Source organism: Pecten maximus, chromosome 8 (genome assembly GCF_902652985.1).
Source record: "Pecten maximus chromosome 8, xPecMax1.1, whole genome shotgun sequence".
NCBI lineage: Eukaryota > Metazoa > Mollusca > Bivalvia > Pectinida > Pectinidae > Pecten > Pecten maximus.
In genome coordinates this window covers 30,220,240-30,245,821 of record NC_047022.1, presented here as the reverse complement: position 1 = coordinate 30,245,821, position 25,582 = coordinate 30,220,240, and the positions used below count along the sequence as shown (strand labels likewise).

The following is a 25,582-nucleotide window of genomic DNA, read 5'->3' as shown; positions in this document are numbered from 1 at the left end:
CTTCTGACAATTTTTCCCTATATTGCCTTTTCTCCATGCTTTTTCCCGCTGCCATTTCTCCATACTTCTTTCTCTCTCTACTGCCATCTCTCCCTGCTTCCCCTTTCTCTCATTCCTTCTCGTCCCCGACTGACTTTTTTCTTCTCTTCTACTGCCTTTCCTCCATATGTCTCTCCTACTTCTGTCTCTCTATACTTCTCTTCTACTGCCTCCTGATGTCTTTCTTATACTGACTTTTTTAACTACCCCCCCCCCCCCCCCCCCCCCCCCCCCCCCCTCTCTCTCTCTCTCCAATATAAAACCGTCTATAAATATTTTTTCAATGGATATGTCATTGATATTGGAGTTTTTATGAAGCTCACTTTATTATAATGTACTTAAAGGATATTAATCATGTCTAATATGCTGTTTATTCACACGTGTCTTTGTACCCGTATTCTCTGATCTGGCGTCAAATTAAATGCCCCCTGTATACAGGTTCGTCCCCTCGATCGCCGTGTCTAAACTATTTAAATACTCATTTCACGAGTTTGTAGGTCTATAGGCATTCAAACTAACAAAGAACAGCACAGAAAGTTATTCAAAGGAATTTCAAAATGTCAATGCTTTCACCGTGTATACCCCATACTGGCTGGTTACCATTATAGCGGACACCTTCCCTTACACAAACATACGCATATACATTCGGACTGTTAAGGTATGAAATACACAAGAAAATATTGGTGTAGGTCTAGGGGATATTAAACATGGCTGAAACATAGTGAGGAATTATTAGAAGTTAAATATGGAAGACACACTTGCCTGTCGGGAACCATTTTAATACGTAAGTTTAATAGGTAAGTATATTGTTAGTCAATGTTTCTATTAGTTATATTAATCTGATAACGGATGTTATGTATACTAGTACGTCATCGCCTTTCAAACTGTTGTGTCTTTGTCGAGAAAATAACCAAGAGTTTGGGAACACATTTGCAGGAACATGTATATTCAACACAGTACAACTACGACCGGAAATTCATGAATTTTGAACCTTAGGATCAACAACACATAATGCATTTGTTACATTGTTTTAATAATTAGATATATAACGTAGTAACACACAAGATGCAGGAAAATAATTTTATGACTCGTGCCTGATCGGACCTCGAACTCACGATATACGGTATCTAATACCCGTACCTATATCACTTCGCCACATCCTCGCTCTAAAAATGAACAGTAATGGTCGGCGTGATACCCTGACATGATCATCGTGGCAAATCGTCTATTACATGTTATGAATACCTGAATATACTGTATATTGTGAATCCCAGGTTATTGTAAAGAAATAGGACAGGCATTTTCAATTAACTTTAACCACGTGGTGCGTTAGCACTTCATTAAAACATATATGTAAAGTAATCAGCGGCACAGAACAATAAGATATAACATGGCTATACCATGATTTAGCTTTGTCCCGGTCAGGAATTATTTCACGATCAGTGTTTCGTCTTTAATTCCGGACAAAATCCAGTGTAAAATCCTCAGTCCGGACACAATCCAGTGTAAAATCCTCAGTCCGGACACAATCCAGTGTAAAATCCTCAGTCCGGACACAATCCAGTGTAAAATAATCAGTCCGGGCACAATCCAGTGTAAAATAATCAGTCCGGGCACAATCCAGTATAAAATAATCAGTCCGGACACAATCCAGTGTAAAATAATCAGTCCGGACACAATCCAGTGTAAATCCTCAGTCCGGGCACAATCCAGTGTAAAATAATCAGTCCGGGCACAATCCAGTGTAACATAATCAGTCCGGGCACAATCCAGTGTATAATAATCAGTCCGGGCACAATCAAGTGTAAAATAATCAGTCCGGACACAATCCAGTGTAAAATCCTCAGTCCGGGCACAATCCAGTGTAAAATACTCAGTCCGGACACAATCCAGTGTAAAATCCTCAGTCCGGGCACAATCCAGTGTAAAATAATCAGTCCGGGCACAATCCAGTGTAAAATAATCAGTCTGGGCACAATCCAGTGTAAAATAATCAGTCCGGGCACAATCCAGTGTAAAATCATCAGTCCGGGCACAATCCAGTGTAAAATAATCATTTCGGACACAATCCAGTGTTAAATAATCAGTTCGGACACAATCAAGTGTAAAATACTCAGTCCTGACACAACATATTGGTATTTGCTAGTTCGGATACAACTGATCGTTACCTTAGAAGTCCGGACACAAAGCAACGTCATATCGTTGATCGGACACAAAACATCGTCATATCCTTAATACGGTCAGACACATTTCATCCTCTCCTCGTTAGTCCGGACAAAAATCATCGTCATATCGTTATTCCGGACACAAATCGTAATATTCACGCAGTTCTTTGAATATAAAATAACTCTATTTGGATAATAGGCTTAGTCCACGATTTATAGGCATGCAAATCGCGTAGTGTTTTGGTGCACGCTCGATCTAAAATCACGTGAAAGAGGTGATTATAAGCAACTTATTTAAAACACAGGGCAATGCTGCAATAAGAATGTATGAACAATACACAGGGACATGTTACAAATTAATGCATGAACAAAATAGGCCCCCACACATATAGTCGCTGTGGACAATGTCCCTACAGTATACATGTATACTGTATTTCCAATGTCGTTGCACTATCTCTGTTCGTTTTTAAATCTGTCCATTTTTCAAATCAGACCTTATTTATCATTTCGTTTCGTTTTATTTCGTTTTGTTTCGTTTAGCTTTCGTTTCGCTCTTTGCAGGTACCCGTTTATAATGCGGATGATTTAGCCTGACAATTTTACGATCGCTTTTGTTCAAATTGTACTTATATAAGACACGTGATAAAAACAAGTAGAAAAGTGATGCTTGTATCGATATAGGTATGCCGAATGTTTTCTAGTTGATGCAGAAATCGTTTAGGTAGTAAAACAGACATAAAACACACAAACATTGGACACATTGCGTGTCTGCCTGTTGTGATGATAAGTTATGACGGGCACCGAAAGCAGCAGCGAAGTCAAATCGATAAAACACATTTTATAAAACATAACTTAAACAAAATGGGTTAAAAAAAACCTCTAACTATGTGTTCTAAAATGTTCCCGACGCAACCATCACATAACGGATGAGAAGGGCAACTGTAGTAAACACTTAGCGCCTCCTGTGTATAATAAAGGCTATAGGGACAATTACTCGTCCTGTCACCGCGTGGCGGCGCTGTGCTAAGTAAGCCGTCATTACTTCTATAGAAATATGACGTGTTAGCGCGTGACGTGGCGCGCGAGTGGTTATTACCTTAAAGTGTCCCGGACAAATGTCGAGTGTAGTGATGTGTTAGAACTGTCTGCCTGCGATATATCATTGTCGATTCCAGACACTGTTCGGGAGTAATTTACTGCAACTTTCTACCAAGTCCGCAAACTCCATTTTCTGCTGTTTTCAGTACGTAGTTTTTAGTGAAAAGAGATATGGCGAATTTTGGCCTGTTCCGACTTAACGGTGACCGTTATTGAGATTTTGAATACAAACGCTATATATAGCATATATATATATTGTAATAGATACTTTATTTAGTGACCGTTAAATTGCATCATCGGACTATTTGCAACTTTTGATTTATTTTTTGTTTTTTCTAATACCATTTAATTTTTCTTGGTCGTATTTGCAGCTGATTTGAAAGATATTTCCAACATTAATTAAATGCATATTTACTATAAAGAGTAATTATCGATAGACTGGCTTTTTTTCAACTGCGAAAGCTCGATAATATACCTGAATTGAGAAGACGTTTACACTTGTGAACACCTGGTCTTGTGCTCTGTTTGTCTCCCTATGTAAATACAATGTAATTTGTTCGTTCCTATTTTCATCACCCGCGTATGTTTGGTTCTAACTTAAGATTACGAATATGTTTTAAAGTCGATTTTCTTCTTCTTTTTGTAATTTGCTGATTTTTTAATAATAATAATAAAATAAAAAGAAATACACGACTAGTTGCTGTCATATTTTATAAAACGTAGTTTATTATATTTGATATATTATATGTCTAGAGATGGAAATCATTAAATATCAGTACCCCTTTGTATATCAGATCTTCATGCATAGAAAATAGTGTTCGTTATATAGTATCGGGGCGTGGAGCTAAGTACATAATATAATGTCCCGATGGATAGAGAGACCTATAAATACCCTACAGCTATCGAGACACCGCAGTTTGGATACATAATTAGTCAAACGAAGGTACTAAGTGTACTATGGCTGCGAAACATCATTAATAAGAAGCTTCTATCAAATTTAAACTATCAGGTCTCAGCACTTTATTTCATCCGGGTCAGTAATCTGACCTCGATCAAGAGTTTATTCGGTCACGATTTGTGATTTTCTTGTCTTAATGTAATCGGTTTAGAAATGCATGGGATGTTTATTCATAGTAATGAAGAACATGTCCTGTCAATATCATGGTTATAGGCTGATTTAGGACAAGGAGGTCACGCAAGGCCAGGATGTCTTATCGTGTCAATCACATGACCTTTGACCCCGTTTTGAGAGAGGTTTTTCTATCATGTAGCTCTACTGATTTACAAGGAGTCTTGAAAGTGTCATACTCACATCAGCTCTACTTTGTATGTTTGTAACAGTACTACAGTATTAATATACACCCTGTATGTAACTTTTTAATTGCAAAGGGGAGAATGTTACTTTTAAATCAACCGGGGGGAGGGGGGTGGTACTAAAGCAATTTTGATTTAAACATATATTGAACAATTATGAGTTTGAACAAGTTTAAGTTGTTAAATATACTGAATCCTGTTCTGTATGATAACGACAGAGAAATTTCATACATATGTTGGTTCTATTGTTTAAACGAATGCCATTTATTATACAGAACAACTCTTCTACAAAATGGGGACTTCCGGTTATGGAATCTTTTCCTATTCGATGCAAAACTGATTATATCAATATTGTGATAGTTTTCGAAGTAAAAGAGCATCCAGTATTATCAAATATCATCTTAATATCGAGCCATGATGTACACTAGGTGGCGCTTTCAGTAACTTACATCATGTTTCGGACTATCGGATGTAGAGGACGCCTTTTAGTACACAATGTTCCCCATTACCGGATGTAGAGGATGTTATTTGAAAAGTAAAGGGTCACCGCTTTGTCCTTGTGTTTTATACATCACCAGCAGCATCGCGTGCCAGAAGATTAAATGCTGATCTATCATTGAGAGACGTACGTGTAATCAGTCGGTTATCCTACGTCACCTGTTTTGACGGTAACAAATGGAAGCCGCGGCAGACTGTTGTATAATAGTGATGAATTAGACACTCACCGTATAGCTAACCTCGATATCAGGATAAAATTATTGAGAACTTCCACAAACACATTCTTATTTCACTTCTCTATCCATCTCTGCCAAAATGGTCCTAAAGGTATCATAGTCTGCCAGCACTGTAATGAGGATGTTAAGCATTATCAGGGGAATTGGCCGTTTCGTGAATTAGGTAAAATATTGGCCATTTCATGAAATTATCAAATGTTCACATATAGAGTACATAATACGACAGCCGTCGTTACACAGGGATGATTAGGTAAAGTGGTGTTTTGTTATGTAGAATTTCGAGTGGATCGAAGGGAGTTCTCACCCAATAATGTTAACACGCACTACAGAGACACATTCATATCATTGGTATAATGATGACCGAGAGAGGATATGAAACACTTTTGTCTATATAGATTATCAGGCATACATCATTTTGTCTGTCCATGGTCTCTAGAGCTTATCAGTCACGTGCGTTATATGTCCCGGGCTGTCCGTACAATCTCGGACGTCTTTTTTCTGTCTTGTACATTTTCTTGGATTGACAGATTTTAAAAGGGGTGCCTTAATTCTGGAGAAAGTATGGAAGATAAAGGGTTCCTTCACAAGGCATTGGCAGTAAAATTGTTATCATTGCGCTTTGAGCAACAACGACATTAATATTTTGGCAATACATTGTATATCCGATGATTAGTATTGCTCTCAAGATGAATTGTGACGTCATTTTATAGTTCACGGTAAAGGCTATGAAGTAACATCATTTGGGCAATCAGCCCCCAAAGTAAGGCAATTCATGATATATTGTACCGATGGCGACCACCAGTTTTTTTCGTCATTTCCATCTTTATATATCATACATGTTATGATAGAATTAATGTGATATCTAGGAAAGCAAACATCATTATCATGAAAAGGAACCTACATCAGTGATGACTCATTATACTCAACCTGACTTAGTATACACCAGTAATAAAGTATTGTACTCACTCTGACATAGTGTCCACACCGGTAATCACTCATTATACTCACTCTGACTCAGTATATACCGGTAATCACTCATTGTACTCACTCTGACTCAGTATACACCAGTAATAACTCATTGTACTCACTCTGACTCAGTATACACCGGTAATAACTCATTGTATTCACTCTGACTCAGTATATACCGGTAATCACTCATTGTACTCACTCTGACTCAGTATACACCGGTAATCACTCATTGTACTCACTCTGACTCAGTATACACAGGTAATCACTCATTGTACTCACCCTGACTCAGTATACACCGGTAATCACTCATTGTACTCACTCTGACTCAGTATACACCGGTAATCACTCATTGTACTCACTCTGACTCAGTATACACCAGTAATCACTCATTGTACTCACTCTGACTCAGTATACACCAGTAATCACTCATTGTACTCACTCTGACACTGTATACACCGGTAACCACTCATTGTACTCACTCTGATTCAGTATATACCGGTAATCACTCATTGTACTCATTCTGACTCAGTATACACCAGTAACAACTCATTGTACTCACTCTGACTCAGTATACACCAGCAATCACTCATTGTACTCACTCTGACTCAGTATACACCAGTAATCACTCATTGTACTCACTCTGACTCAGTATACACCGATAATCACTCATTGTACTCACTCTGACTCAGTATACACCGGTAATCACTCATTGTATTCACTCTGACTCAGTATACACCAGTAATCACTCATTGTACTCACTCTGACTCAGTATACACCAGTAATCACTCATTGTACTCACTCTGCCTCAGTATACACCGGTAATCACTCACTGTGCTCACTCTGACTCAGTATACACCGGTTATCACTCATTGTACTCACTCTGACTCAGTATAAACCGGTAATAACTCATTGTACTCACTCTGCCTCAGTATACACCGGTAATCACTTTTTTTACTCACTCTGACTCAGTATACACCGGTAATCACTCATTGTTCTCACTCTGACTCAGTATACACCGGAAATCACTCATTGTACTCACTCTGACTCAGTATACACCAGTAATCACTCATTGTACCCACTGACTCAGTATACACCAGTAATCACTCATTGTACTCACTCTGACTCAGTATAAACCGGTAATAACTCATTGTACTCACTCTGACTCAGTATACACCAGTAATCACTCATTGTACTCACTCTGACTCAGTATAAACCGGTAATAACTCATTGTACTCACTCTGACTCAGTATACACCGGTAATCACCCATTGTACTCACTCTGACTCAGTATACACCGGTAATCACTCATTGTACCCCCTCTGACTCAGTATACAACGGTAATCATTCATTGTACTCACTCTGACTCAGTATACACCGGTAATCACTCATTGTACTCAACCTGACTCAGTATACACCGGTAATCACTCATTGTTCTCACTCTGACTCAGTATACACCGGTAATCACTCATTATACTCAACCTGACTCAGTATACACCGGTAATCACTCATTATACTCAACCTGACTCAGTATACACCGGTAATCACTCATTGTTCTCACTCTGACTCAGTATACACCGGTAATCACTCATTGTACTCAATCTGACTCAGTTTACACCAGTAATCACCCATTGTAGTTACTCGGACTCAGTATACACCAGAAAACACTTGTTGTACTCACTCTGACTCAGTATACACCAGTAATCACTCATTGTACTCACCCTGACTCAGTATACACCGGTAATCACTCACTGTACTCACTCTGACTCAGTATACACCAGTAATCACTCATTGTACTCACTCTGCCTCAGTATACACCGATAATCACTTTTTTTACTCACTCTGACTCAGTATAAACCGGTAATCTCTCATTGTACTCACTCTGACTCAGTATACACCGGTAATCACTCATTGTACTCACTCTGACTCAATATACACCAGTAATCACTCATTATACTCAATCTGACTAAGTATATACCAGTAATCACTCATTGTACTCACTCTGCCTCAGTATACACCGGTAATCACTCATTATACTCAACCTGACTCAGTATACACCGGTAATCACTTATTGTACTCACTCTGACTCAGTATACACCGGTAATCACTCATTATACTCAACCTGACTCAGTATACACCGGTAATCACTCATTGTTCTCACTCTGACTTAGTATACACCGGTAATAACTCATTGTAGTTACTCTGACTCAGTATACACCAGTAAACACTCGTTGTACTCACTCTGACTCAGTATACACCAGTAATCACTCATTGTACTCACTCTGACTCAGTATACACCGGTAATCACTCACTGTGCTCACTCTGACTCAGTATACACCGGTAATCACTCATTTTACTCACTCTGACTCAATATACACCGGTAATCAATCATTTTACTCACTCTGACTCAGTATACACCAGTAATCACTCATTGTACTCACTCTGACTCAGTATACACCAGTAATCACTCATTGTACTCACTCTGACTCAATATACACCAGTAATCACTCATTGTATTCACTCTGACTCAGTATAAACCGGTAATAACTCATTGTACTCACTCTGACTCAGTATACACCGGTAATCACTCATTGTAGTTACTCTGACTCAGTATACACCAGTAAACACTCGTTGTAGTTACTCTGACTCAGTATACACCAGTAAACACTCGTTGTACTCACTCTGACTCAGTATACACCGGTAATCACTCATTGTACTCACTCTGACTCAGTTTACAACAGTAATCACCCATTGTAGTTACTCTGACTCAGTATACACCAGTAAACACTCGTTGTACTCACTCTGACTCAGTATACACCAGTAATCACTCATTGTACTCACTCTGACTCAGTATACACCGGTAATCACTCATTGTACTCACGTGGACTTAGTATAAACCGGTAATAACTCATTGTACTCACTCTGACTCAGTATACACCGGTAATCACCCATTGTACTCACTCTGACTCAGTATACACCGGTAATCACTCATTGTACCCCCTCTGACTCAGTATACAACGGTAATCATTCATTGTACTCACTCTGACTCAGTATACACCGGTAATCACTCATTGTACTCAACCTGACTCAGTATACACCGGTAATCACTCATTGTTCTCACTCTGACTCAGTATACACCGGTAATCACTCATTATACTCAACCTGACTCAGTATACACCGGTAATCACTCATTATACTCAACCTGACTCAGTATACACCGGTAATCACTCATTGTTCTCACTCTGACTCAGTATACACCGGTAATCACTCATTGTACTCAATCTGACTCAGTTTACACCAGTAATCACCCATTGTAGTTACTCTGACTCAGTATACACCAGAAAACACTTGTTGTACTCACTCTGACTCAGTATACACCAGTAATCACTCATTGTACTCACCCTGACTCAGTATACACCGGTAATCACTCACTGTACTCACTCTGACTCAGTATACACCAGTAATCACTCATTGTACTCACTCTGCCTCAGTATACACCGATAATCACTTTTTTTACTCACTCTGACTCAGTATAAACCGGTAATCTCTCATTGTACTCACTCTGACTCAGTATACACCGGTAATCACTCATTGTACTCACTCTGACTCAATATACACCAGTAATCACTCATTATACTCAATCTGACTAAGTATATACCAGTAATCACTCATTGTACTCACTCTGCCTCAGTATACACCGGTAATCACTCATTATACTCAACCTGACTCAGTATACACCAGTAATCACTCATTGTACTCACTCTGCCTCAGTATACACCGATAATCACTTTTTTTACTCACTCTGACTCAGTATAAACCGGTAATCTCTCATTGTACTCACTCTGACTCAGTATACACCGGTAATCACTCATTGTACTCACTCTGACTCAATATACACCAGTAATCACTCATTATACTCAATCTGACTAAGTATATACCAGTAATCACTCATTGTACTCACTCTGCCTCAGTATACACCGGTCATCACTCATTATACTCAACCTGACTCAGTATACACCGGTAATCACTCATTGTACTCACTCTGACTCAGTATACACCGGTAATCACTCATTATACTCAACCTGACTCAGTATACACCGGTAATCACTCATTGTTCTCACTCTGACTTAGTATACACCGGTAATAACTCATTGTAGTTACTCTGACTCAGTATACACCAGTAAACACTCGTTGTACTCACTCTGACTCAGTATACACCAGTAATCACTCATTGTACTCACTCTGACTCAGTATACACCGGTAATCACTCACTGTGCTCACTCTGACTCAGTATACACCGGTAATCACTCATTTTACTCACTCTGACTCAATATACACCGGTAATCAATCATTTTACTCACTCTGACTCAGTATACACCAGTAATCACTCATTGTACTCACTCTGACTCAGTATACACCAGTAATCACTCATTGTACTCACTCTGACTCAATATACACCAGTAATCACTCATTGTATTCACTCTGACTCAGTATAAACCGGTAATAACTCATTGTACTCACTCTGACTCAGTATACACCGGTAATCACTCATTGTAGTTACTCTGACTCAGTATACACCAGTAAACACTCGTTGTAGTTACTCTGACTCATTATACACCAGTAAACACTCGTTGTACTCACTCTGACTCAGTATACACCGGTAATCACTCATTGTACTCACTCTGACTCAGTTTACAACAGTAATCACCCATTGTAGTTACTCTGACTCAGTATACACCAGTAAACACTCGTTGTACTCACTCTGACTCAGTATACACCAGTAATCACTCATTGTTCTCACTCTGACTCAGTATACACCGGTAATCACTCATTGTACTCACGTGGACTCAGTATACACCGGTTATCACTCATTGTACTCACTCTGACTCAGTATACACCAGTAATCACTCATTGTACTCACTCTGACTCAGTATACACCAGTAATCACTCATTGTACTCACGTGGACTCAGTATACACCGGTAATCACTCATTGTACTCACTCTGACTCAGTATATATCGGTAATCACTCATTGTATTCACTCTGACTCAGTATACACCAGTAATCACTCATTGTACTCACTCTGACTCAGTATACACCAGTAATCACTCATTGTACTCACTCTGACTCAGTATACACCAGTAATCACTCATTGTACTCACTCTGACTCAGTATACACCAGTAATCACTCATTGTACTCACGTGGACTCAGTATACACCGGTAATCACTCATTGTACTCACTCTGACTCAGTATACACCGGTAATCACTCATTGTACTCACTCTGCCTCAGTATACACCGGTAATCACTCATTGTGCTCACTCTGACTCAGTATACACCGGTAATCACTCATTGTACTCACTCTGACTCAGTATATATCGGTAATCACTCATTGTATTCACTCTGACTCAGTATACACCAGTAATCACTCATTGTACTCACTCTGACTCAGTATACACCAGTAATCACTCATTGTACTCACTCTGCCTCAGTATACACCGGTAATCACTCACTGTGCTCACTCTGACTCAGTATACACCGTTAACAACTCATTGTACTCACTCTGACTCAGTATACACCAGTAATCACTCATTGTTCTCACTCTGACTCAGTGTACACCAGTAATCACTCATTGTACTCACTCTGACACAGTATACACCAGTAACAACTCATTGTACTCACTCTGACACAGTATACACCAGTAACAACTCATTGTACTCACTCTGACTCAGTATAAACCGGTAATCACTCATTGTACTCACTCTGCCTCAGTATACACCGGTAATCACTCATTGTACTCACTCTGCCTCAGTATACACCGGTAATCACTCACTGTGCTCACTCTGACTTAGTATACACCGGTAATCACTCATTGTACTCACTCTGCCTCAGTATACACCGGTAATCACTCATTTTACTCACTCTGACTCAATATACACCGGTAATCAATCATTTTACTCACTCTGACTCAGTATACACCAGTAATCACTCATTGTACTCACTCTGACTCAGTATACACCGGTAATCACTCATTGTACTCACTCGGACTCATTATACACCAGTAATCACGCTTTGTACTCAACCTGACTCAGTATACACCAGTAATCACTCATTGTACTCACTCTGACTCAGTATACACCGGTAATCACTCATTGTACTCACTCTGACTCAGTATACACCGGTAATCACTCGTTGTACTCACTCTGACTTAGTATACACCAGTAATCACTCGCTGTACTCACTCTGACTCAGTATACACAAGTTATCACTCATTGTACTCACCCTGACTCAGTATACACCGGTAATCACTCATTGTACTCACCCTGACTCAGTATATACCGGTAATCACTCATTGTACTCACTCTGACTCAGTATACACCGATAATAACTCATTGTACTCACTCTGACTCAGTATACACCAGTAAACACTCGTTGTACTCACTCTGACTCAGTATACACCAGTTATCACTCATTGTACTCACTCTGACACAGTATACACAGGTTATCACTCATTGTACTCACCATGACTCAGTATACACCAGTAATCACTCATTGTACTCACTCTGACTCAGTATACACCGGTAATCACTCACTGTGCTCACTCTGACTCAGTATACACCAGTAATAACTCATTGTACTCACTCTGACTCAGTATACACCAGTAATTACTCATTGAACTCACTCTGACTCAGTATACACCAGTAATAACTCATTGTACTCACTCTGACACAGTATACACCGGTAATCACTCATTGAACTCACTCTGACTCAGTATACACCAGTAATCACTCATTGTACTCACTCTGACTCAGTATACACCAGTAATTACTCATTGAACTCACTCTGACTCAGTATACACCAGTAATCACTCATTGTACTCACTCTGACTCAGTATACACCAGTAATCACTCATTGTACTCACTCTGACACAGTATACACCGGTAATCACTCATTGTACTCACTCTGACTCAGTATACACCGGTAATCACTCATTGTACTCACTCTGACTCAGTATACACCAGCAATCACTCATTGTATTCACTCTGACACTGTATACACCGGTAATCACTCATTGTACTCACTCTGACTCAGTATACACCAGTAATCACTCATTGTACTCACGTGGACTCAGTATACACCGGTAATCACTCATTGTACTCACTCTGACTCAGTATATATCGGTAATCACTCATTGTATTCACTCTGACTCAGTATACACCAGTAATCACTCATTGTACTCACTCTGACTCAGTATACACCAGTAATCACTCATTTTACTCACTCTGACTCAGTATACACCAGTAATCACTCATTGTACTCACTCTGACTCAGTATACACCAGTAATCACTCATTGTACTCACGTGGACTCAGTATATACCGGTTATCACTCATTGTACTCACTCTGACTCAGTATACACCGGTAATCACTCATTGTACTCACTCTGCCTCAGTATACACCGGTAATCACTCATTGTGCTCACTCTGACTCAGTATACACCGGTAATCACTCATTGTACTCACTCTGACTCAGTATATATCGGTAATCACTCATTGTATTCACTCTGACTCAGTATACACCAGTAATCACTCATTGTACTCACTCTGACTCAGTATACACCAGTAATCACTCATTGTACTCACTCTGCCTCAGTATACACCGGTAATCACTCACTGTGCTCACTCTGACTCAGTATACACCGTTAACAACTCATTGTACTCACTCTGCCTCAGTATACACCGGTAATCACTCACTGTGCTCACTCTGACTTAGTATACACCGGTAATCACTCATTGTACTCACTCTGCCTCAGTATACACCGGTAATCACTCATTTTACTCACTCTGACTCAATATACACCGGTAATCAATCATTTTACTCACTCTGACTCAGTATACACCAGTAATCACTCATTGTACTCACTCTGACTCAGTATACACCGGTAATCACTCATTGTACTCACTCGGACTCATTATACACCAGTAATCACGCTTTGTACTCAACCTGACTCAGTATACACCAGTAATCACTCATTGTACTCACTCTGACTCAGTATACACCGGTAATCACTCATTGTACTCACTCTGACTCAGTATACACCAGTAATCACTCATTGTACTCACTCTGACTCAGTATACACCAGTAATCACTCATTGTACTCACTCTGACTCAGTATACACCAGTAATCACTCATTGTACTCACGTGGACTCAGTATACACCGGTAATCACTCATTGTACTCACTCTGACTCAGTATATATCGGTAATCACTCATTGTATTCACTCTGACTCAGTATACACCAGTAATCACTCATTGTACTCACTCTGACTCAGTATACACCAGTAATCACTCATTGTACTCACTCTGACTCAGTATACACCAGTAATCACTCATTGTACTCACTCTGACTCAGTATACACCAGTAATCACTCATTGTACTCACGTGGACTCAGTATACACCGGTAATCACTCATTGTACTCACTCTGACTCAGTATACACCGGTAATCACTCATTGTACTCACTCTGCCTCAGTATACACCGGTAATCACTCATTGTACTCACTCTGACTCAGTATACACCGGTAATCACTCATTGTACTCACTCTGACTCAGTATATATCGGTAATCACTCATTGTATTCACTCTGACTCAGTATACACCAGTAATCACTCATTGTACTCACTCTGACTCAGTATACACCAGTAATCACTCATTGTACTCACTCTGCCTCAGTATACACCGGTAATCACTCACTGTGCTCACTCTGACTCAGTATACACCGTTAACAACTCATTGTACTCACTCTGCCTCAGTATACACCGGTAATCACTCACTGTGCTCACTCTGACTTAGTATACACCGGTAATCACTCATTGTACTCACTCTGCCTCAGTATACACCGGTAATCACTCATTTTACTCACTCTGACTCAATATACACCGGTAATCAATCATTTTACTCACTCTGACTCAGTATACACCAGTAATCACTCATTGTACTCACTCTGACTCAGTATACACCGGTAATCACTCATTGTACTCACTCGGACTCATTATACACCAGTAATCACGCTTTGTACTCAACCTGACTCAGTATACACCAGTAATCACTCATTGTACTCACTCTGACTCAGTATACACCGGTAATCACTCATTGTACTCACTCTGACTCAGTATACACCAGTAATCACTCATTGTACTCACTCTGACTCAGTATACACCAGTAATCACTCATTGTACTCACTCTGACTCAGTATACACCAGTAATCACTCATTGTACTCACGTGGACTCAGTATACACCGGTAATCACTGATTGTACTCACTCTGACTCAGTATACACCGGTAATCACTCATTGTACTCACTCTGCCTCAGTATACACCGGTAATCACTCATTGTGCTCACTCTGACTCAGTATACACCGGTAATCACTCATTGTACTCACTCTGACTCAGTATATATCGGTAATCACTCATTGTATTCACTCTGACTCAGTATACACCAGTAATCACTCATTGTACTCACTCTGACTCAGTATACACCAGTAATCACTCATTGTACTCACTCTGCCTCAGTATACACCGGTAATCACTCACTGTGCTCACTCTGACTCAGTATACACTGCTAATCACTCATTGTACTCACTCTGATTCAGTATACACCGGTAATCACTCATTGTACTCACTCTGACTCAGTATACACCAGTAATCACTCATTGTTCTCACTCTGACTCAGTATACACCGGTAATCACTCATTGTACCCACTGACTCAGTATACACCGGTAATCACTCATTGTACTCACTTTGACTCAGTATACACCGGTAATCACTCATTATACCCACTCTGACTCAGTATACACTGGTAATAACTCATTGTACTCACTCTGACTCAGTATACACCGGTAATCACTCATTGTACTCACTCCGACTCAGTATACACCAGTAATCACTCATTGTACTCACTCTGACTCAGTATACACCGGTAATAACTCATTGTACCCACTGACTCAGTATACACCGGTAATCACTCATTGTACTCACTCTGACTCAGTATACACCGGTAATCACTCATTATACTCACTCTGACTCAGTATACACCAGTAATCACTCATTGTACTCACTCTGACTCAGTATACACTGCTAATCACTCATTGTACTCACTCTGATTCAGTATACACCGGTAATCACTCATTGTACTCACTCTGACTCAGTATACACCAGTAATCACTCATTGTTCTCACTCTGACTCAGTATACACCGGTAATCACTCATTGTTCTCACTCTGACTCAGTATACACCAGTAATCACTCATTGTACTAATTCTGACTCAGTATACACCAGTAATCACTCATTGTACTAATTCTGACACAGTATACACCGGTAATCACTCATTGTACTCACTCTGACTCAGTATACACCAGTAATCACTCACTGTACTCACTCTGACTCAGTATACACCAGTAATCACTCATTGTACTCACGCTGACTCAGTATACACCGGTAATCACTCATTGTACTCACTCTGACTCAGTATACACCGGTAATCACTCATTGTACTCACTCTGACTCAGTATACACCGGTAATCACTCATTGTACTCACCCTGACTCAGTATACACCGGTAATCACTCATTGTACTCACGCTGACTCAGTATACATCGGTAACCACTCATTATACTCAACCTGACTCAGTATACACCGGTAATCACTCATTGTACTCACTCTGACACAGTATACACCGGTAATCACTCATTGTACTCACTCTGACTCAGTATACACCGGTAAACACTCATTGTACTCACTCTGACTCAGTATACACCGGTAATCACTCATGATACCCACTCTGACTCAGTTTACACCGGTAATCACTCATTGTACTCACTCTGACTCAGTATACACCGGTAATAACTCATTGTACTCACTCTGACTCAGTATACACCGGTAATCACTCATTGTACTCACTCTGACTCAGTATACACCGGTAATAACTCATTGTACCCACTGACTCAGTATACACCGGTAATCACTCATTGTACTCACTTTGACTCAGTATACACCGGTAATCACTCATTATACCCACTCTGACTCAGTATACACTGGTAATAACTCATTGTACTCACTCTGACTCAGTATACACCGGTAATCACTCATTGTACTCACTCCGACTCAGTATACACCAGTAATCACTCATTGTACTCACTCTGACTCAGTATACACCGGTAATAACTCATTGTACCCACTGACTCAGTATACACCGGTAATCACTCATTGTACTCACTCTGACTCAGTATACACCGGTAATCACTCATTATACTCACTCTGACTCAGTATACACCAGTAATCACTCATTGTACTCACTCTGACTCAGTATACACTGCTAATCACTCATTGTACTCACTCTGATTCAGTATACACCGGTAATCACTCATTGTACTCACTCTGACTCAGTATACACCAGTAATCACTCATTGTTCTCACTCTGACTCAGTATACACCGGTAATCACTCATTGTACTCACTCTGACTTAGTATACACTGGTAATCACTCATTGTACTCACTCTGACTCAGTATACACCGGTAATCACTCATTGTACTCACGTGGACTCAGTATACACCGGTAATCACTCATTGTACTCACTCTGACTCAATATACACCAGTAACCACTCATTGTACTCACTCTGACTCAGTATACACCAGTAAACACTCATTGTACTCACTCTGCCTCAGTATACACCGGTAATCACTCATTGTACTCACTCTGACACAGTATACACCGGTAATCACTCATTGTACTCACTCTGACTCAGTATACACCGGTAATCACTCATTGTACTCACTCTGACTCAGTATACACCGGTAATCACTCATTGTACTCACTCTGACTCAGTATACACCAGTAACAACTCATTGTACTCACTCTGACTCAGTATACACCGGTAATCACTCATTGTACTAACTCTGACTCAGTATACACCGGTATTCACTCATTGTACTCACTCTGACTCAGTATACACCGGTAATCACTCATTGTACTAACTCTGACTCAGTATACACCAGTAATCACTCTTTGTTCTCACTCTGACTCAGTATACACCAGTAATCACTCATTGTACTCACTCTGACCCAGTATACACCGGTAATCACTCATTGTACTCACTCTGACTCAGTATACACCGGTAATCACTCATTGTACTCACCCTGACTCAGTATACACCGGTAATCACTCATTGTACTCACCCTGACTCAGTATACACCGGTAAACACTCATTGTACTCACCCTGACTCAGTTTACACCAGTAATCACTCATTGTACTCACTCTGACCCAGTATATACCAGTAATCACTCATTGTAATCACTCTGACTCAGTATACACCGGTAATCACTCATTGTACTCACTCTGAACCAGTATACACCGGTAATCACTCATTGTACTCACTCTGACTCAGTATACACCGGTAATCACTCATTGTACTCACTCTGACCCAGTATACACCGGTAATCACTCATTGTACTCACTCTGACTCAGTATACACCGGTAATCACTCATTGTACTTCTGGTCTGACTCACTGTAAAGGAGTTATCACTCATTGTACGTCTGGTTTGACTCACTGTAAAGGAGTTATCACTCATTGTACGTCAAAGTCTGACTCACTGTAAAGGAGTAATCACTCATTGTTCTCAGGTTTGCTGTTGTAGTGCCTCATTTAACGGTGTCCGGTCAATACTGTCTACAATACATCTAGGTACTAACCGTGTAGTTGTAAAATGGGATTTCGTGGTACATGTGATTAATTATCATGTGATATTCAGTTGTGTGTAGGAAATTAGAAATGATTTTCCTGTTTACACGTACTTTTAATTCACCAGATAATGGCAGTGTAATGATTATAAAAAACATGTTTGATCATCCACATATTACTGACAGCAAAATAAATCATTTCATCAGAAGATGTTGCAGGAGCCTTTGTCGAACGTGGAACCTCAAAAATCTTATCCCGGTGAATACGAAATAATGTCTATATCACAAAATGGTTATTTTACATCTCCCCAACCACACAAATATAGCCTAAATATCATACAAAAGATGCTGCCATAGTTTTTCTGTGACACGAACCCGTTCCATCCAATTTGAGATTACATTGTCTTTTCTTTAAAAAAGTCTCTTGACATTTTTATTAATTAAGATCAAAGGGAAAATACTTGTTTATGTACATGTATGTGGAAAACACAGCCATGATTTTACAGTCATGACGTCAAACGCATAACAAACACATTCTTGTAAAGTACATTTTTTCTTTATTCATATTTTAACTATCTTAAACATAAGTAGTTTTTATTTTGTGTTAGATTTAACAGCACTAGACAAATTTACACAGTCTCTTACATTTATCTTACACAAAGTCGCTCAGTATATATACAGTCGAGATACATCTACCCGGATACACGATAAAATCTCCTCTCTGGTGTCAACCTTTTACACAGGTGGAAATTCGTTACTTCTTTAACAAACAAAATCTCATTTTTACTTCAAAGTTTTAAGAATCAGAGACACAGAGTTCTTGAATACATTTTCGGATAAAGAGAATATCCGGATTAAGGAACTTCGACTGTCAATGTTTCTATTTATATTGCTTTCGAATGCGAAACTGCTTTTCACGTGAAAAGGAATACTCTCTTGTGATCCTTGATCAAAAGACTAAATGTTTGGAAATAAATTAACAATGAATTGACATAACACGAAAAGATGAATGAAAGTACTGACACAGAACGAGAAATGTATTTTACACACACATATATATACAGGTATATTTCATTAAAAAAATACACAGATAAGAAAACAGTCTCCTTTTGGTAAAAGTATTGTATTTTGATATCTGATCGCCTTTATCATAAAGAGAGTACAATAGAACAGAGAAATTATATACACGTTTTGGTAAACTGGCCTTCAAAAGATTCAGGCTGACAATAGCTAAACATCTTTATCATTTACCAAGAATAGTACATCCCTCTATTAAGCCGGGCTCGGATTTACCGTCTTAAAAACAGCAATAAAGATTCAGCAGAAATCCGCACCGCCGACCAAAGTTCATGATGATACTAATCTCTTCGTATAAAACCTGTACTATATTAATTTACGTGTAAGAGGATTCAGAGTAGGTCAAGTATTTACAATATAATAAGAGCCCGAACGTCCGGTACTAGGACAACGACAAGCTGAGAGGCTTCTTAGTGGTATGACCTTGAGAATCTACGTTACATTAATATACTATACTTGCAAGGGTATTTTAATGTTTATACAATGCTAGAGATAAAATATTCCAGATAAACTATGAATGTTTTGCTTCTTTGACTTTAGAGACAAGGAAAGGTTTTTGGTCCACAGACAGGTTTGTTATAAAACAAAGTAAAGAAACCAACAGGAGACATACTTGGGGCAGTGAAAACATTAACATATGAATTATTAACAATAAATAATATCAGTAACGTCGATCATGTGTACACTTGTACACACGCCCGTCCACGTGGTTACAGCGTGGGGATACATCCCTCTTATGTCACCTATTTACATTTAGTGTTCAAAATATACAATGAATGCAGCAATGTGGAGACAGATCAGACACAAACTGACACGTGACTTTGTCAACACACCGACGTCTGTGTCGAGATAATCACTTAATAAGTTAGGTAGAACGATAATCTATGTTTATAATTTGCCATTTTATTACTCATAGCTTGGTTCCACATACGTAACTCCAAGTTCTCCACTTGGATTTAAACGGAAGTTTTGTGGTCTCTATTGACATGTCCGTTGTTTTAACAAGAACACAAACAATTGATCAATCACATCAACACGTAAAATCCTGATCATTGCTGTCACGTGTTATCACGCGTTTAAGATAGGTCACTGTGACACTGTTAGGAACCATCAACACATGAACAGCACCATACTAAAGCTACACCGAAACATGAAGTGTGTACTTCGGTCTGCGTAGTAATACGTCACAGCGTCCATTGGTATGTAGTTAGCACCTTGTAAATATACTGTTTCACAAATGGACGATATTGATAGTATACGTTCACGGAAGAAATTGAAAAAGAAATCTACGACCGGAAGTAACAAACTTGGTCCTTTCCAGGCATCGCTTGATCCATCCGAAACAGGAAGTACACGGCCAGTTAGGGTAAACCGGAAGTATGTATATCCAAAAAAGACACACATGAGTAAAAGGAAGCTACAACGCACTTCCGAGTATCACATTTCGCGCAAACTGACATCTGTCTGAGTATTGTACAGCGTTTTCTCTTTGCAGTCTGGCCATGCTCACTATTCTCTCATTTAAGTGCACGTGACCCGAATCGGAGCAACAGTCTCTTTCTCACAACCTGTTTTATGTAATATCTATATGTAAATCGAGTCAGTTGCAATTCCTCATCACCTCCACTTCAGATGTAGATCTCTACGTGTTTATCACTGCGTTGCTAATGACTAGCTAGGAAGAGATGACGTCACGTAATTCACGCGCTTGTCGCTACCTTGTTGTGTGCAATAAAGTCTGACGCTGGCATAACCATCATCTCGGCGTTCTTGAGTGAGGAGTATTTGTGTAGGACTATTCCAGTGTATCCCATTTTGTCTGAAGAAGTTGTTGTGAAATCCCTTCTGATAATAACGTCCGTTGAGGTTGGAATCAAAACAGTCGTTGTACCACCAGCCTCCTCGGTAATGCATTGCACAGTTGTCAAACGGTCGACGGTCATTGTCCGTGTCGTATGTACTAAACCGAACTCCGTTGTGATTTTCTCGATGTGACGTCATCGAGTCACCAGCATTACCATGGTAGCCACTCACGTGCAGTCTGTAGTCGTCTGATTCGTCATCTATTCGGAAGAAGTCGTAAACGGCGTAGTATTTACTACCGTTCCACTGTTCCATCTCTACTCGCAGTTTGAATTTACCTAAAATGAGTGAAAACAATAATTTAATTGACAACTTTTATAAAACCTAGAAGGCTTTTAGTGATTTTGCATGAGAACATGACGGAGTAAACGTTTCCTCTCGTATCGTTTATTAACGTAATACATATACCTGAGATACTCGCTTACATGTATCTAATAGGTCATACTGTATCGTTTATTACCGTAATACATATACCCGTGGTACTCGTTTACATGTACTGTATCGTTAGTGACTGGTGTTAACTTTCGTAACAAGAATCAACTAAAGTCAACAGTGTCGATAACAACACCCAGACCCGTGTTGTGTTGACTCTTATTAATCACCGCTGAGAGGAATATAATAAAAGTTCGCCTGTAAGTTTCTTTAGGATACGTCTACCCAATCGTGTGTCAACACTGAGGTAAAGGTACAACCTGTTAAAGGTACACTCTTAGCGTTCCATTGTTTATTGTTTGTGTAACATTTTTGTATATATTTAATTTGCATTGATTCGTTCGTCATCGTATCGTGCCTGTACATATTGTGAGTGATGAGGAACTAGTGACGAACATGGTGATTCTAAATTGCTTGTTTGTTTCAGGTTATCGGCGCTAGTCATTAACGTTTTATACAAATCTTCACATTTAATTCTGTGTTTTGCTATTACAGATATGAGACAGATATTATAAGACCCGCCATGTACAGACATAGCTACCGTGGCGACTCCTATCGGGACCCAAACCAAAACCGGGTGGAACTGAACATTCTCAAACTTGATGCAGACGGAAACAGTGTGTATGATGATGACCTTGACCCCAACATTTGTCGGTGTTTCCCCCGCACCAGCCAGAAGACAATTCCTTCTATGTTATATGATCATATAAACTGTCCACACGTTGAACACAGACATATTCAACCCGCACAACAATATGTGTTTACATACCCCTGGACGGCCAGTAGTGGCAATGGCCGTCAGAGGGCGAACCGTGAGTTTGACCAGGACTCGGGTCTAAGTGTAATTGGAGAGGAAGACGATGATTGGGAGAACAATGTCACGCGCACTGCTCCTCCTTTTGCCATGCACTCTCCAACCCGAGCGCGAATGCCTTACACTGCCCCTGTGCAGGCAGACAAAAATCCACAGGGCAGATACAGGCAGACAATTGCTACTGATTTTCGTCAATTTGGATCGACGCCATCATTGACAGGATTTTCAGCCAAACGGCAAACGCCGGTGGCGAACCGAAAGTCGAACATTCAGCATGCGGAACCTTCTACCCCTTTCATTGACAAGCGTGAGCGAGGCATACAGGAAAAACCTCGTCATTTTCAGGGACATTATATGGATCAAAGTAAGTCAATCATAGTATATAATCCCGTTAATAATCCTCAACATATATTCAAAGACTTTATATCTTTCCCTAACAACTTATGGAGACAATTTATCATAAGCAATCCCATTAAGTTTTTAGATGCATAAAAAATGATATAATTTTCTTTATTTATTTCATTGTTTTCTTTTAAATTTTAATTTCAGAAGATGGTCGCGTGTATAAATTTGACGTGAAATATGGTAAGAGGGACGTACAAGCGACGCGGGAGCACGCGAACACCTACCGATAAAACCATAAAGGAAGGGGAGAGCAATCTTGGATAACATCACAAAACGCACTTGGTTTTCAAGGATGTTTAACATTGGGTATTATAAAAACATTAAAAATGCTCAAGCTGTTAAATACGCCAAAGGAAGAGTGAGCATACCGAGAGATAAACAAACGTTAAAGACAAAGAGGATGTGTTCATCTTGCCAATTGTTACACGAAATAGAGCTTTCTCACAGTGTTATAGATACTTATCTGTCAGTTTGTACCCCAAAATAACCCGCACTTCTATTTCATTAATCGGGAATTATAACGTAAATCAGTTTTACTTTAGAATTATGTAACACAGTATTTGATTTTGAGAACATTAATTCTAAATGTTATGATATTAGTATTTGTTAGGAATGTTGTAATATTGTTGAGGCACACTTGATCACGTGCAAAGTAGTTAAATTAACGCTGTTGAAATGTTATCTCCTGTTTGAAGTGTAACTTAGGTTTCCACAGATTCCGGCACGTAGCGAGACTCTACACGAAAATTGATGTTAAGACACGGTAGTGCTTCGTTATCTGTGTCCAGGATAACAACTGTTCCTGGTAGGTTACTTGTCCGGGACAGGATATCAACGGGTTTCCACACCGCGGGCTAGTTACTGGTACTAAGATGTATTACACCGTGATGTACCGTGGGCTAGTTACTGGTACTAAGATGTATTACACCGCGTTGTACCGTGGGCTAGTTACTGGTACTAAGATGTATTACACCGCGTTGTACCGTGGGCTAGTTACTGGTACTACGATGTATTGCACCGCGTTGTACCGTGGGCTATAGTTACTGGTACTACGATGTATTGCACCGCGTTGTACCGCGGGCTAGTTACTGGCATTACGATGTATTACACCGCGTTGTACCGAGGGCTAGTTACTGGCATTACGATGTATTGCACCGCGTTGTACCGTGGGCTAGTTACTGGTACTACGATGTATTACACCGCGTTGTACCGTGGGCTAGTTACTGGCATTACGATGTATTACACCGCGTTGTACCGTGGGCTAGTTACTGGTACTACGATGTATCACACCGCGTTGTACCGTGGGCTAGTTACTGGCATTACGATGTATTACACCGCGTTGTACCGTGGGCTAGTTACTGGTACTACGATGTATCACACCGCGTTGTACCGTGGGCTAGTTACTGGCATTACGATGTATTACACCGCGTTGTACCGTGGGCTAGTTACTGGTACTAAGATGTATTACACCGCGTTGTACCGTGGGCTAGTTACTGGCATTACGATGTATTACACCGCGTTGTACCGTGGGCTAGTTACTGGTACCGTGGGCTAGTTACTGGTACTGCGATGTATTGTTCATGTACTTGACATCCTGACGTAAAGATCTAGGTACACATGGTAAAGCATCACATATTGCTCATTTATTTATTTATTTAATTTTGCTCTAGGTTTTCAATGTTTTAGTTTTTACTTCATACTATAAGATTCTGTGACTGACAAATTGATTTTTCAAATATTCTTTACAGTCACAATAGTATTTCACACAATAAGTCTAGTTTGTTTATCATTAGCTGCATTAAAATATATGATACTGTGTGTGTATATGTGTGTATTTCTAGCAATGTGTGTAAAACTAACGAGAGGATTGTAGGGCGAATCTGGTGAAATTCAATATCACATGTCCGACTGATACACTTCACACGCTGTCAGTTACGAC

General features: G+C 39.7%; 2 protein-coding genes across 3 annotated transcripts in view; one reads left to right on the top strand and one right to left on the bottom strand.

Moving 5' to 3' along the window:
* Positions 1-697: 697 nt before the first annotated feature.
* Positions 698-25,467, top strand: LOC117333160. 2 transcript variants are annotated; one of them, XM_033892317.1, is made up of 3 exons: positions 698-823; positions 22,920-23,602; positions 23,788-25,467. In XM_033892317.1, exons 2-3 carry the CDS (start codon positions 22,948-22,950, stop codon positions 23,871-23,873), a joined length of 741 nt encoding a protein of 246 aa, XP_033748208.1. In that variant the 5' UTR covers positions 698-823; positions 22,920-22,947; the 3' UTR covers positions 23,874-25,467. The 2 variants fall into 2 exon arrangements, with proteins under 2 accessions (XP_033748208.1, XP_033748207.1); XM_033892316.1 differs by having other exon boundaries at positions 698-836.
* The window catches only part of LOC117333159 (ficolin-2-like), a 32,170-nt gene continuing 26,180 nt past the window's right edge, over positions 19,593-25,582 (bottom strand). Inside the window, 2 exon segments of the mRNA XM_033892314.1 lie at positions 19,593-21,922; positions 21,924-22,270. Coding sequence (XP_033748205.1) covers positions 21,830-21,922; positions 21,924-22,270 — 440 coding nt within the window. The 3' untranslated portion in view covers positions 19,593-21,829.